Source organism: Aspergillus undulatus (assembly GCF_047715775.1).
Source record: "Aspergillus undulatus strain CBS 261.88 unplaced genomic scaffold BDV17scaffold_4, whole genome shotgun sequence".
Taxonomy (NCBI): domain Eukaryota; kingdom Fungi; phylum Ascomycota; class Eurotiomycetes; order Eurotiales; family Aspergillaceae; genus Aspergillus; species Aspergillus undulatus.
Window position 1 is genome coordinate 762,234 of NW_027396608.1, and position 13,389 is coordinate 775,622.

Here is a 13,389-nt window from a genome sequence, read left to right on the forward strand (position 1 = left end):
AAATAATGTCCCAGGGTAGATGATGAACGGGACAATGGGAAAGTTCGAGAAGAACTTGGTCAACTTGGTATAGGTAGTCGTGGTGCCCGCACCAGTCTCAGCATTGCCCGTATACTTGGCAGTAGCAGAGCTGTTCGTCAGGACAGTATACAGATTCCTTGCCGAAAATAACATGCCATAAATATTCCATCACCCGTCCGCTTTTAGCGTCGGTCTTATCCGTATCAATCACCCACTGTCGAATCTTGATGTAGTCTTCGAGAGGTCGTTGGAGGACCTGATCTCGTGACACCGCGAACTGCGCACAACATGCAGCGCCGACTTCGGTGGGTATTTGCAGGTATTTGGATTTCTTGTCGTGGCGATTGTGAGGATCGTCTCCGTTTGTGGCAAGGCTTGTCGTTGAGTTCATAGGTGGCGTGCTAGTTCCCTCGAATACCTCTGTCCAGACAAGTTCGGTGATGTGCGGGTTATGCAGCTGTGTTGCGCGGCAACCTGGGTTCTGATTGCAACGGAGATTGACGTAGCCGTTGCGCTGGACGAAGTCAAGCTGCAGTGACTGAAGGGCAATAACATTGTCATGCAGGGGGGCATCTACGTGCCAAGCCATCAGAAACCCGGCGCGGTGCGAGTGGATGAAGGCGATTGTAGATGGGAGGTGATCGTAGTGATCTATGATGTAGGTGAGGTATGCCATGGACTCGTGGCCTTTGTTGATCGGTGTCGTGAGGCGATCGCTATCGGAGAGTGTGGCCTTTGATGGGTTGACCGTGTAGATAGCTCGCTGCCAGCTGCAAATATTTGTTAACGGCATACTTCGTAAATGCGAAAGGAACGTACTCAGGAAGTTCCTCGTGAACCCAGTTTACCGGTTCCTCTTCGAGTCTTGCCATGACAATGGCTTTGTCCTCGATATACCCATCGTATGGAGTCCATTTGCTATGGTAGGGGCTGCTGCTGCTGCTTAACCAGTCGGTCAAGTAGGTACCTGCATGGTACTGATCGCCGAGGTCTGCGAAATGAGCTCCAAGGAGGTATACCGGGATGGAGAGCAGCAATGAAAAGCAGAGTGCGATGCGATAGGCGCTCTTCATCATGAATCTGAATGTTAGAGAGGCCCGGCAAGGTGGATCAATCTGTCGCCAAATAAATGCATCTGCAGAAGCTTCTGCGGTTGTGAAGACCCAAGGGTGAGCTCCAACCTAGCGAAGCAGCAGGAACAGATGAGCTGAATAGCGCAAAATGAGCGACAAGATGGTACAAGAGACTGAAGGAACGGCCTTCCTGCAGGGGTAGTAGAAAAGAGAAAGGGTCCAACGTCGACATCTTTCTGGCATTGGAGCAGACGTGGACTATCAGAGGGTCAGGGGAACGGCTCCATTGACAGGTCACTTGTCTCAATTAACAGGCCACTAAGCCTAATAAGACATTCATCATTTAGCGTTCAAGAGCTCGTAATTACTTGACTAGGATTAGTGGCCTGTAGAAGAAGAAGCGTCCTGTGGATGAAGCCGTTTCCGGGCCAGGGCCAATACCCCTCCGGAGAAGAAGGCCGGGGAGGCAATCATATCCCCCAAAAGAGCTATCATGACGCGGGTTGGAGGACAAAGGCCTTCAATTGGTTGGTTGTCGGGGGTTGACTCCGTGAACCTGAGAGACACTATGGAACCAGAAGAAGCGAAAGTGGGGAACCTGCTGATATGCCACGCGTTTGACCCGCAAGTGGCACCCTAACCACGCAAATAACGCCTGTCAAGGGCTTGAGCGGCGGCATATTGCCATATCCAGAGTTCGCTTGTGGGCTAAGAAGCCATACTAGGCCCTTCCCCGTGGCTGAGACTTTTGGTGGAGAAGCTTAGGACGCGGATTGTTAGAGGTCCTTGACTCAGAAACTGGTGCCTGCTTCAGATCAGGAGACATCAGACTGCGCATTGGAAGGTTCAGCGATGAAGGATGTCGTGAAAGAGACCACATATGTCGATGCGACATTGCACTGTTCTGAGGATAGATAGAAAGGAGGTGGGGGGTCGCAATCTGGCGTAAGAACTTTAAGTCGAGCTAGGGTCCAAAACCCAAGGATCAGCACGTGCCGCGATCAAGTTGGATGACGTATCGCGAGACATCTTCCTGCTCATTTGCTCAGGGGTAGTTTGGGAAGCTGATCAAGTGGCTTGTCTAGCGGCAGCCTGCTGCGGCATTTTTGTATTTCTCTAGAAATGTCCGTACTTCGTATACGGTATATAGACTAATTTACATACTTCGTTGCAGTCATGAACTTTCCGCCCCTTCGCCCTCATCCTCTTCACTGCTAACCTCCTCCCCATCTGCAATAGCCTGTTCCCGCCGTTCTCGCGCACGCTCCCTCTTTTTCTCGAGGAGGCTGTTCAACTTCTTGGCAACGTTGAAAACCCCACCAGTCCCAGCACCGCAGGCGGCACAGGATGGGTTCTTGCGATACCGCTGCAGAGCACAGGACTCGCAAAAATAGTGCCCGCATTTTGTGACAATGGGATTCTGGTACGGCTTCTTGCAGATGATGCAGGCGAAAGGGATGTTTTCGAGTTCCTCCTCGTCATCGTCTTCATCGCCGCCAGTTTTGCCGCCCCGTTGCGATACCACTTTGCCGCCTAGATTCTTGCCTTTCGTGGTGACATCCCAATCGCGATCTAACTCCCAGCCCTGCTTATAATCCTCGCGCATATGACTGAACTTGCAAGAATCGCCGAAACCACAGTACCCGGTAAGTTTGTAGTCCTTGCAAACATCGGGCGCATAATCCATAAATGTCACTGTCCGCACATTGGTAGGCGCTTTTATGGGACCGAATTGTTTTGTCGGAGCGTTGGGATTCTTCTGAATAAAAGACTGGTAATTGGCAGCACCCTTGTATGTGCCGTCCGGCGTAGACTCGGTCGATGCCTCTGGGCGAGCTCGTGTTGCACCTAGGAGGTTCTTCTCATTCAACTCATCATCGTACCAGTTGGAATGTTTAGTGGCGTCGTTGGAGGAGGTAAGAGGTAGAGCGGCGGCGGCGGCGGCGGGCTTATCGGAAGTATTTGTTCGTCGCGCATTCGAGGCTGAAGACGCAGACACAGCTGCGCTCTTTCGGCGCCTCTTGACCCTATGGCCTTCATCATCGGAGGTGAAACTGGAGTCGGAGTCCGCATCGGGCGGTGGGGATTCAGGCTTCTTGCGGAAATTGCCTTTCTTGACTGAGCGCTTTTTGAAAGCGACCGAAGGCGCTGTATCTGCCATATTGAGCTTGCGAAAGGAAGATTGCGTTGTAATGAGAAAGGTTGGTTCCGAACTTGCACTGCTTGACTTAACACTGATGAGTGGCGACCCACGTGATGTAGATGTCTCATCACGTGCAGTTCAAATCAATTTGCCTACGTAAGCAAGGCAAACTGATCCAACACATGTCAGTCATGTGATCTAGGCTTTCTAGTTGATAACTTGTTTTGTTGTGGTGTCAGTGTGGGTTTCTGGCTGCTGTGCCTGAGCCTTGTGAGTTGTCTTCCCTCAACGCGTTGGTTGACGGCCAGTAACCTTATTTTCGTTCCATTGTTCGAGCTGTTCGGAACCGAAGCCATGAATAATAATGCGCTTTGTAGAGCTATCCAGACATTCAGAGTAGACTGTCATGAATGAATCGCTCCTCCAATTTCATGCCATGTATCAGATCGATTAGTGTAGACTAGTTCTCCAGCAGGCGCTTCTGCCCACATCTGGCCCTGTCTCAGCCTCCCATGGGAGCCCTGCCTAACTGCTAAGGCTGCGTACCTCGTCTTCCGACTCTCGCGCTCTCATCCTTCCTCTCTTCTTCGTCTCTCGCCCAACGAGCGTTCTCGTCTCGTTGTCCAACTGGCATCAATTCCTATACTCGTTCTCTTATACTATTTCCTCACACTCTCTCTTTTGTCCTTTCTTTCCTTACTATCCCTTGTTCTGTGTTCGTCATCTACTTTACCTTAATTCCTTCTCTTTTTCTTCACTTTTCCCGCCTTTCATTTGTCTTTCCTTGACATTTTGATTCCTTTGATCAACCTTAATTTTTTTGAAGCTGCTGCATGGCGCGGTAGCTGATTTCCTGCATCCGCATTGACCCGTGCCATACCGGTTTGTTTTTGTTTTGCAACCAGGCCTAATCGCCACGACTGTAGCTTTGCTTGAGCGAACGTATTGTCCCCTCCCGTGGTTGGCCCGCATCCCGGTCGCACGCACTCCCAAGGTTAGCCTACGACCACCACAACGCGTTTGTTGTCGTCCCTTGGGTCGCTCCCGAGCGGCTTTTCTGTTCATCCTCATCATTTTGCCTGCCCGGTTACAGAGCGCAAGTCGCGTTTCATTTCTTGCTGCCACGAACTTATAGCTTCCATCGACAGTTCGCGCTGCCTTTTCCGAGTCGACGACTGATACGGCCAAACTTAGCGGATTACTCACCGACCGACAGCGGTACTAAATCGAGCCCGATCTACCACCGCCATTCCCCTCACCCGAGTCCGACAATCATCGTGAATCATCAGTCGCTGGTCGGCGCACACCAGGACCGTACTCGGAGGGTACCGAGAAATCCTAGACGCGAGGATTGGACGTAAAGTCGAATGATGACTGTGGTTTGAAGCCGGAACAAAGAACGAGCGAGGCGACGAGTTTACGGACCCCTTACTGCAGACAGGTCGTGGTTTCCTAGGAACCAGGGCTATCTGTGAACCTAAATTTTGAAGCATGGAGGATTCTGGTAGGATGTCCATGATGGATGATCCTTTCGTTACCCAGCCCGAAGGGGCGCCGAATGCCCAAGATGCGAATCGATATTCATCCTTCGACGCGCAACTATTCAGCCTGGACGCATCTTCGCCGGCGCAAGCTAAAAGAGCTCTCGAAGCCCATCTCGCGGAAACCGAGCGCCGCCTCGAGGAAGCGTCCAAGTTGGGCACCGCGCTCGTCGACCAACGGAGGGAACTCGAGGAGAAGCTGAAGGAAGTTGAGCAACAGCAGGAGGAGGGCCAGATCGGACAAGATCTCCGCCGGAAACTTGCTGATTTGGAGCGCGAGTATAACGAAATTGGTCAGGAGACGGCGCGAGCCTTTCTAGCCCCGAAACGCCTTGCTGGTGGGGATGATGGGCATATAGGAACACCGTCTTTCGACCAAAAGGTTTGCCTGCTTTATTACAAGTAATACAATATCTAGCTAACCTGATTCTTTTCACGTATAGTCGCCGCTAAGTCCAGCTTTGTTCGCCGGCCAAGCTACCAATTCGCCGAGCAAGGTGAGCGTACCGTCGCGGAAACAACGAAACCAGCCATCGAGCCGCGTTCATGATATCGAGTTTGCTACCGAGATTTCCACCTCTTTACTTGCCCAAGTCCGCCAACTCCAGTCGCTTTTGGCCGAACGCGAGGATGCATTGAAAACCGTGAACCTGGAAAAATCGCGACTAGAACTGGAGGCAGAAGGATATGCTCAACGAATCCGCGCTTTGGATGAGAGCGAGGAACGGTACAAGGATGAGAACTGGGCTTTGGAAACGAAGACGCACGAGCTTATGGCCGCCGTGAAAGAGGCTACGGACCGCGAAAGTAAACTCAACAGCAGTTTAGGGTCGGTTGCTGCCGAAAAGAGCGCGATGGAGCGCGAGCTGGAGGATCTGAAACAAGCGAACGCGAAACTAGTTGAGGACCAAACGGCCACCCAAAAGGCAAATGACGCTGAGATCAACCTTTTGCGCAGAAATCTCACCGCAGGAGATGCTGAGAAACTCGCGCTCCAGCGGAAGCTCGAGGATATGAACACCCAGAACCAAGAGCTCGCAAAGGCAGTGGCGATGCGGCTACGACAATACGAAACCGAGACCACTCGCGAACCCGTCCGCTCGCGCGATTCCGACGACGATGATCAAGCAACACCAGAAAACTCACCCCCGCCGTCGCCGAACAAATTCACACCTCGCCACAACCATCTTGAGACAGAGACTCTGCGCAGCTCGCTTGGCCACGCCCATCGCATGATCCAAAACTTGAGAAGCACTGTTCACCGTGAGAAGACTGAAAAAATCGAACTCAAGCGAATGCTTCAGGAGGCTCGAGATGAGGTTGAGCAGCGCCGCCGCGATTCGACTGCCGCGAACGGAGCAACCAACAAGCGCCAGAAGACGAAGGCTGACAATACCCGCAAACCTGCACGACCGGACTTATTGGGAGCTGGCAGAAAGAAGGCCGAGGTCGAGATTCATGACTCAGACTGGGAAGACGGTGCCGACGTCAGCCCATTGCACAAAGCTGCCAACAAGTCTCGCGATCATCGGGATGACCCGTCGACTGATGAACGCAGTGATGCTTACCAGACTGCGACAGAGGCTGACGATCCGTTCGAGACTGCCAACGAGAGGGAACCTACGACTGAAAGTGAAGCCTTCCAGACCGGCGTGGAGAGCATGGCTGGCGAGAGTGATAGCGATGAGCTTACGGAAACTGAAGATCGTGTCAATAGGACTCCGCGCGAACGGGTCTCCTCTCTGACTATGGCCAAGGCTCGTGAGCGAACATCCTACTACAGCACTGCATCTACGTCTGCCGATGAGGACGACAGTGAAGATCCCGGCACGCCTTCTGCTACCCACTTCTCAACCCCTCAATACCGTCTGCGCAAGAAGAGGAGCGTTGTGCGTAAGAGCCGTTCCTCGAGAGAGACTTCATTGGGTTTCGATAGCCGCCCCTCGAGTTCGCGAGAATCTCCCGCCACAAGCTTCACGCGAGAATCATCCGCGCCTCCAGAAGGTCAAAGTCTCTTTGCGGAACTTGCCGAAGCTGATGGTGATGAGGATGAAGATGGTAACTTTGGCCCACCGATCGAATTCGACACGGAATCTCCTACCACCCCACGCATGATCCCGGCTGATTCCAGGAGGCCGTCCGAGATCACCCTTGAGTCTCCATCGAAGCCACCGAAACCCGTCATGGTTGACTCTGGTGTTATGACCGATCCTTGGGAACCCGATCCCTCATTAGCGTCTCAGACTAATGATGACGAGGCTGCAAGCAGTGTCCCTGCTACGCCAAAGAAGACTACAATGTCGGATGCCGGTACCGGTATGGAAGTGGTCGAGTCACCCAAGTTGGTCAATTCAGGAACCCAGTGGACGCCTCTGACACCCTATGCCAACGGCGAACATGTCTTGAGTGTACCTACGCCGCCAAAGATGGCATGGGACGGTCAAGATGACAATGAGCAACGTGGAGTCGGCATTCCCGAAACATCCAAAACGCAAATGGGATTGGATGTGTCATCCATTTCTTCTGAGGAAACCGAGCCAGTGGCTCCCAGCTTCCCCGAGATGAGCACAACGTTCTTCGTGGGGAGTACGACAGAACCGGTTGCCGCGCCTGTTCCTGATCCGCCTCAAATAGCCTTGTCGTCGATCTCATCTCAGTTTAGTGAACCAAAGTCCCCGGTTATTCCTGCTCTTCCTGAGCCCGAGCCAGCTTACGTACCGACTATGGCCTCCTCTCAGATCCTCGTGGAGGACACTGTGCCTGTTCCTGCCAGCCAGCCAGAACCCAAACCCGAACCAGTGCGTTCATTCTCCGAGCAAGGAACGAGTACAGATATCGTGGAGTTCTCTCTCTCCACTATCTCATCGGAACACACCGAGCCCATTGAACCAACTCTTGAACCTCAACCAGAAGTTGCGATTGTGGATGAGGTTGTTCCTGAACCTACTGTTCCTGAAGTGACTCTCCCTGAGTTGAGCATCTCTATTATTCCTCCGGTGTATACCGAAGCGATCGCACCAGAGGTTCCAGAGGCTGTCGTTCCGCCAATACCGCAGTTGACGTTGTCGACGCTCAGCTCGGTTGAAACGCCGCCTGTCGAGTACACACCAACAGTGGTATTCTTACCCTCGCCACCGACATTCGACGAGAACAGGCCGCCCAGTGAGGTGGCTAGCTCCTCCAAGGCAAACAAGGACCCCTCATCTCTCGTTGTCGCGGACGACAACACAGACAAGGATAGTGCCGATGAGACGGTTACTCAACAGACCGGTGCTACACTGCCATTGGGCACGATTTCTGGAAATGCGGCTCCCCGTCGTGCAAAGTCTGCCTCGTCCAACCAAGCCGACCAGGGTGCCCAGACCATCCTGTCATCCAAGCAAATAGACCAGATCCTTATGGAGCGTGTCTCCTCTCGGCCACTTTCTCCTCCCGAAAGCGACAGAGCTAAGGAATCGAGCAACTCACCTTTCGCCACGCCCAAGGCGCGTTCGCGCCCTGCTCCTCAGGCTTCGACCACTTCCCTCCACAAGAGGCCCGGAAGCGCTGCAAGCCAGGCATCGAGTGTCCAAATCCACCCTCCATTGCCCGCCGACCACAAGGAAGCCATTCTGGCAGCAGAGAAAAAGTCCATGGACCAACGTCCATCGTCTGCAGCGTCCGCTGGCTTGATGGGCCCACCACTTGCGCCAGCTTCTGCGTACAAGAATAATGCCACTCCGCGCCCACGGACACCGAACGACTCTACTCTGCATGTTGGCTCCGCCAAGACAACTACATCACGAGCTAGTATGAGACGTGATAGCCACGTGTCACGGCGGTCTTCCGTATCTTCGTTCGCATCTGAGCTGGAGGAACGGTTCAACATGGGACCCGCCCCGCCTTTTGCTCCCCAGGGATACGCTGCGGGAACCGATCCTCGCATGATCCAGGCGATTACGCAAACTATGATTGGTGAGTTCCTCTGGAAGTACACCCGCAGAGCCGTCTCTGGAGATATCTCCAACACCAGACATCGCCGATACTTCTGGGTCCACCCGTATACGCGAACCTTGTACTGGAGCGAACACGACCCGCAATCTTCTGGCAAGAGCGAAGGCCGAACCAAGAGTGTTTCAATCGAAGCTGTTAGGGTGGTAGCAGACGATAACCCTTACCCTCCTGGGCTCCACTGCAAGAGCTTGGAGATCGTCAGCCCTGGTCGTCGGATCAGATTCACGGCTACAACAAGTCAGCGACACGAGACATGGTTCAATGCACTTTCGTACCTCCTTGTGCGGAATGGTCCCGAGGATGAGGACCCTGAAAATGTTACCCTGGAAGACATTGATGAGTTCAATCCTGGATTCCGCTCACGTTCGCGCCAAACCGCACGCATGTCAGTCTCGTCAGCGCAAAGCCGTGGCACGCGGAATCTGCCCAAACAACGATCGGGCTCAGCCATGTCTCTACGCCCTAGCCAGACACCCGGCCGTGTATCGCCGGCTTATGCCCCGTCACATTACTCAGACCAAGCGAGACAGGGTTCAGGGTCCCGCCTGAGCACTCTCCTCAACACGACCATTAAGGGCTCTTTTGGACGGAAAGGTCCTGGGTATGCGGATTCCAGTGTCAATGAAGGTAGCACCCATAATCACGATAGTGAGGAGGACCTTCGACACATGCACGACCATGATGAGGACCGGCTTGAGAATGTCCGTGCTTGCTGCGACGGTAAACACGATGTCGGTTCGCTCTCAAGAACGAGCCGCTTCAGCCCTCGCGCCAACCGGATTCACTCCCATCATTAAGCCATCCCGAAGTGTTTTCATCGTGCGTTTGAAAGTATTGTGCATTAGCGGTGTTGAATTTCCACATATCGGCCACAGCTTGCCATCACCGCCGGCAAGTAGCTCCTCTTCTCGGCTCAACGGGTTTCATTTCTTTGCTGGACGGTCATCCCAGCAAGTGAGCGTCATTTACACCATTGCAACCTAAGCCTGCATATTGTTTCTGGTCATGGCCTTGCTCCATTCTGCATTTCTGCAACTTGATGTCATCTCTCTTTATTACATGTTCCATCCTATCATTTTCTGTACGAACCGTTGGTTTATTCCATCATTTCATTTGTCGATATCATATCATACTCCCATACTCATCTCCGGGCCACTCCTTCGTTATGGCCCATCGGACTCTCCTCTTACCACTTATCACCTCAACATGCTGCGCAGACATAGGCCCCTTTTGTACTTTTGATCTTGATTTCTCGACCTTGACTCTGATATTGGGTTTGATCTGATGACAGCGTTGAGTGTATCGTGCTTGTAATACAGACTATTCTTGGCTGCCTGGGTCTCTGTTTCATCTTTAGCAGGACAAGAATAGGAATCATCTTGGAGACAAGATCATGCGCTGCCGCAATTACCATTAATATGCTGGTCTACCCTTGTACAGAGATCTCTGGGTTAGACAGCTTAGTCATCCATACAATATCGATCGTCTGACCAAGGTAGAATTACAACTCCAACTCCGACTCCCACGCACACTCCTGCATATTCTTCCTCTTCTCACTCTTTTCAGACTCCCAGTTACAATGGGCGGGAATACCCTCACGACAAGGAAATGGCTCTGGGCCCTCGTCGAGCCCGCCCTCATCCTGAAGATGGCTATGTCTTGTATGTCCTGACTCCCCACCCCCACACACACTGATACTGTACATCCCTATCTATGGTATTAGTACCTCTAGGAATAAATAGATATTGGCGTAGACAGTGGGGTACCGAACTGCTTTTGTCTTGACTTGGTACTGACATTGAAGAAGAAAAAGAAGCTAATAAAAGAAACCAGACTACATCTCAACAAACATAAGAACCATGCTGAGAGGAAACATCCTTGCACCGCTTCTTAACGCCCACCAATTGCGCGATGAAGCGTTTGGGCGGTTTTGGGTAGCTTTTAGTTGTATTTCCCCCTCCACTCAAGTCTCTTTCATATTTTGAATTTCGAGTTCTGGATAAAGCTAAAAATTATGTAGCGAATCGCGAAGAACCACAAGACTCAAGCGCAAAGCCTGAGTCTGAACCGGATTCAGAATCGGCACAAGTTCAAGTCCAAGACGCCTCAGCAGCTCTATCCACCTCAACCCCAACACCAGAACCCAAAGAGGTTACATGCAGCACAGACCTAATCCCCCCAATCCTCTCGCACGCCTCCGGCGTAGTGTTAGACGTCGGCCCCGGCACAGGAACGCAAATGCCGCTCCTCAAAAGCCCCAATATCAGCGCAATCTACGGCGCCGAACCGTGTATCGGTCTTCATGCCGAACTGAAGAAGAGAGCGGAAAAAGAGGGGTTAGGGTGTAAGTATACGATTTTACCGTGTGGTGTTGAGAAAGCGGAACTTGAAAAGGAGATGGGGAAGGTCGGCCTCCGGCAATTACCTTCTCTTACGTCTGGTCCAAGTAACGCAGGAGGTGGAGAAGGCGTCTTCGACACGATAATAACAATCCGAGTCCTCTGTTCCGTCCCGGACCTATCCTCAACAATCTCAGACCTCTACACCCTCCTAAAACCAGGCGGGAAACTGCTCGTCGTTGAGCACGTTGTCAATCCCTGGAGGACAGACAAGGGATCGATTCTTGCGCGGGCCATGCAGCGTGTTTATCATGCTTTCGGGTGGCGGTGGGTTATGGGAGATTGTTCGTTGGATCGGGATACGGAGGGGGTTATTAGGGGTCTTCAAGGGGACGGGGATGGGGGGAAGGCGTGGGAGAGTGTGGATGTTGAGAGGTGGTTTGAGAGTACGTGCATGGTTTATGTTGCGGGGGTTTTTACTAAAAGGGGTTGACTTTGTGGGACGGATATAGAACTGGGTATAAGTACAGAATTGGTGATATAGCCGTATAGTCATTATAACATGATACAACGTGGTAGAGTACGTTTCAAAGCACGTCCGCCAGCAGGACCGTGCCTGATTATTCGATCAAATATGATAAACGTGTATCAAGATTAAGAAGGTCTCGGCCGACCCGGCGGCCAGAATTCGAATAGATCGAGTGCTTCTTCTGTCCAGGGACCCTGCTCCGGCCCCTGCTCGTCGCTTCTTTCCGCAATCGGATTCAGCGGGATCGTTGTGGGTAGAGGCCGCGGGTGAAGACTGCTGATGGTTGGGGGATCTGAGTATGATTTGCGAAGACCAGCTGAGCGTGGCTTATGCGCGTTTTCCATGGCTGCAGCGGAATGCTGGGCCTGTGGCAGGGAGGTTCCGGATCGTGGGAGGGATATGAGATTAGGCGGGGCGTGAGATGGTTGAGGCTGTTCGCCTCCAGAGAGGTTCGCGAAGAGTGCTGCTAGGTCTGAGTCGTTGAGAGTCTCGTTACTTGATTTTGCTATTGGCAGAGTAGGATTGCGTTCAAGACTAGCAGGTATTGGTTGGTAAGATGTAGGTTGTGAGTGGAGAACTGGGTCGTCGTCAAAGTCGTCCTCGAGAATAACGATTGGATTGCATGTTTCTTCATGTTTTACCGTGGCCTGGTGTCTAAAGCAGTCAGCCCCGGCAATTGACTTGCGGTGTGGTACATACTGACTGTGAATGCGGCCGATATATCTGCGTTCGCGTCACCGGATTTCTAACAGGCGCCCGCAATGACTCCTGGTACATCAACTTTCGGCGCGGCTTGTCACCGGATAATCGAAGTGTGTTCTTGGGAGCCTCGGCGACAGGTTGGGGAGGTATTGGATTTTGTGGACGTGACTGGGCAGTGGATCGGCTGGGAGGCACTTGAGGTTGTTTAGGAATGGAGTTGCACGCGGAGGTAGAAGGGGCCGGTGGAACTCGCGGCTTCGATGGGACCGCCGGAGACTGATTTTTAAGCTTGAAGGACGGCTCTGGATTCGTATCTGGAGCCGGTCGCCGTCGAGGAGGTGAGTCCGACAAATTGATAATGTGTGGCTGCCCATTTGGTCGACTGTTGCGCTCTGGAGACGTCCGTTGACGCTTCGCGGGCCGCTCATCTAGTTGATGCGTGCTGACGAGCCTCTGGTCGTGGCGCCGTTCGTAGGGGGAGCGTATTTGAGGAGCGGGGGTCTTTCTAATCCCAAGCAGATCATTCAAAGAACGCGAAGCTAGCTGCGATGGCCGGGGTGTAGAGCGGAGGGAGGACGGAGGAGCATCTCCTGGACGCGACGGCGATGTCTGCGATTTGTTCTTGTAAAGCTCGGAGAGATCTGTCTCTGTCTTCTCGAGTGGCTCGCAAACCTGAATTAGCACACCTTTGTCCAGCTCCAATTCATCGCCATCCTGGATTCCTTCTAGTGCTCGCCAATGAAGATCTCCGATAAAGTAGCCGGTATTGTCATAGACCATCACTCGCTTGTTGAAAGTGTGATACCGAAGGAACCCATCCTGCCAGCGTTTGGCCTTGCGGCGTACGTCGTGGGTGAAGAGACAGCGGAACTTGACAACGGGCGCGGTGCCTTGGGTTGCGGGGACGTGCAGGTTCGAGGAGCGCGGAGTTCCGGTCGGATGAGGGGCGGTCATGATGGGTGAACTGACGGCCAAAGGCTGCGTATCCGCCGCGAGGACAGCATCTGGCCGACAGAAGCGTGGTAAAGTCGTCGAAGTGAGAGTTGAG

The 13,389-nt window shown here is 52.8% G+C and overlaps 5 protein-coding genes across 5 annotated transcripts; 2 read left to right on the forward strand and 3 right to left on the reverse strand.

The window, feature by feature from the left end:
• Window positions 1-97: 97 nt before the first annotated feature.
• BDV17DRAFT_287513 (DUF3431 domain-containing protein) lies at window positions 98-1,094 on the reverse strand (the record flags this gene model as incomplete). The annotated part of the gene is made up of 2 exons (XM_073761188.1): window positions 98-791; window positions 841-1,094. The coding sequence occupies 2 exons, from the start codon at window positions 1,092-1,094 to the stop codon at window positions 98-100; spliced, it is 948 nt and encodes a 315-aa protein (XP_073619992.1).
• A 1,147-nt stretch (window positions 1,095-2,241) lies between these two features.
• Window positions 2,242-3,339, reverse strand: BDV17DRAFT_148900 (U2-type spliceosomal complex subunit CWC24). Its single transcript, XM_073754444.1, has one exon. The coding sequence runs from the start codon at window positions 3,253-3,255 to the stop codon at window positions 2,269-2,271; it is 987 nt and encodes a 328-aa protein (XP_073619993.1). The 5' UTR covers window positions 3,256-3,339; the 3' UTR covers window positions 2,242-2,268.
• Window positions 3,340-4,520: 1,181 nt separating this feature from the next.
• Window positions 4,521-9,689, forward strand: BDV17DRAFT_148872 (putative nuclear migration protein (ApsA)). Its single transcript, XM_073754443.1, has 2 exons — window positions 4,521-5,160; window positions 5,222-9,689. The coding sequence occupies exons 1-2, from the start codon at window positions 4,729-4,731 to the stop codon at window positions 9,566-9,568; spliced, it is 4,779 nt and encodes a 1,592-aa protein (XP_073619994.1). The 5' UTR covers window positions 4,521-4,728; the 3' UTR covers window positions 9,569-9,689.
• Window positions 9,690-10,203: 514 nt separating this feature from the next.
• On the forward strand, window positions 10,204-11,684 carry BDV17DRAFT_148906 (class I SAM-dependent methyltransferase). The gene is made up of 3 exons (XM_073754445.1): window positions 10,204-10,432; window positions 10,605-10,718; window positions 10,792-11,684. The coding sequence occupies exons 1-3, from the start codon at window positions 10,351-10,353 to the stop codon at window positions 11,601-11,603; spliced, it is 1,008 nt and encodes a 335-aa protein (XP_073619995.1). The 5' UTR covers window positions 10,204-10,350; the 3' UTR covers window positions 11,604-11,684.
• BDV17DRAFT_148910 (uncharacterized protein) lies at window positions 11,684-13,383 on the reverse strand. The gene is made up of 2 exons (XM_073754446.1): window positions 12,343-13,383; window positions 11,684-12,293 (listed from the first exon to the last, which is right to left on the reverse strand). The coding sequence occupies exons 1-2, from the start codon at window positions 13,293-13,295 to the stop codon at window positions 11,765-11,767; spliced, it is 1,482 nt and encodes a 493-aa protein (XP_073619996.1). The 5' UTR covers window positions 13,296-13,383; the 3' UTR covers window positions 11,684-11,764.
• Window positions 13,384-13,389: the final 6 nt, after the last annotated feature.

Excerpts from the sequence above, each read along its gene's own strand:
- BDV17DRAFT_148900 (XM_073754444.1), bottom strand. The coding sequence starts at position 3,255 with ATGGCAGATACAGCGCCTTCGGTCGCTTTCAAAAAGCGCTCAGTCAAG.
- BDV17DRAFT_148872 (XM_073754443.1), top strand. The coding sequence starts at position 4,729 with ATGGAGGATTCTGGTAGGATGTCCATGATGGATGATCCTTTCGTTACC. Across the intron at positions 5,161-5,221 it reads CACCGTCTTTCGACCAAAAG|TCGCCGCTAAGTCCAGCTTT; the intron begins GTTTGCCTGCTT and ends TTTCACGTATAG.
- BDV17DRAFT_148906 (XM_073754445.1), top strand. The coding sequence starts at position 10,351 with ATGGGCGGGAATACCCTCACGACAAGGAAATGGCTCTGGGCCCTCGTC. Across the intron at positions 10,433-10,604 it reads CCTGAAGATGGCTATGTCTT|ACTACATCTCAACAAACATA; the intron begins GTATGTCCTGAC and ends AAAAGAAACCAG. Across the intron at positions 10,719-10,791 it reads GTTTTGGGTAGCTTTTAGTT|CGAATCGCGAAGAACCACAA; the intron begins GTATTTCCCCCT and ends AAAATTATGTAG.
- BDV17DRAFT_148910 (XM_073754446.1), bottom strand. The coding sequence starts at position 13,295 with ATGACCGCCCCTCATCCGACCGGAACTCCGCGCTCCTCGAACCTGCAC. Across the intron at positions 12,294-12,342 it reads ATATATCGGCCGCATTCACA|ACACCAGGCCACGGTAAAAC; the intron begins GTCAGTATGTAC and ends TGACTGCTTTAG.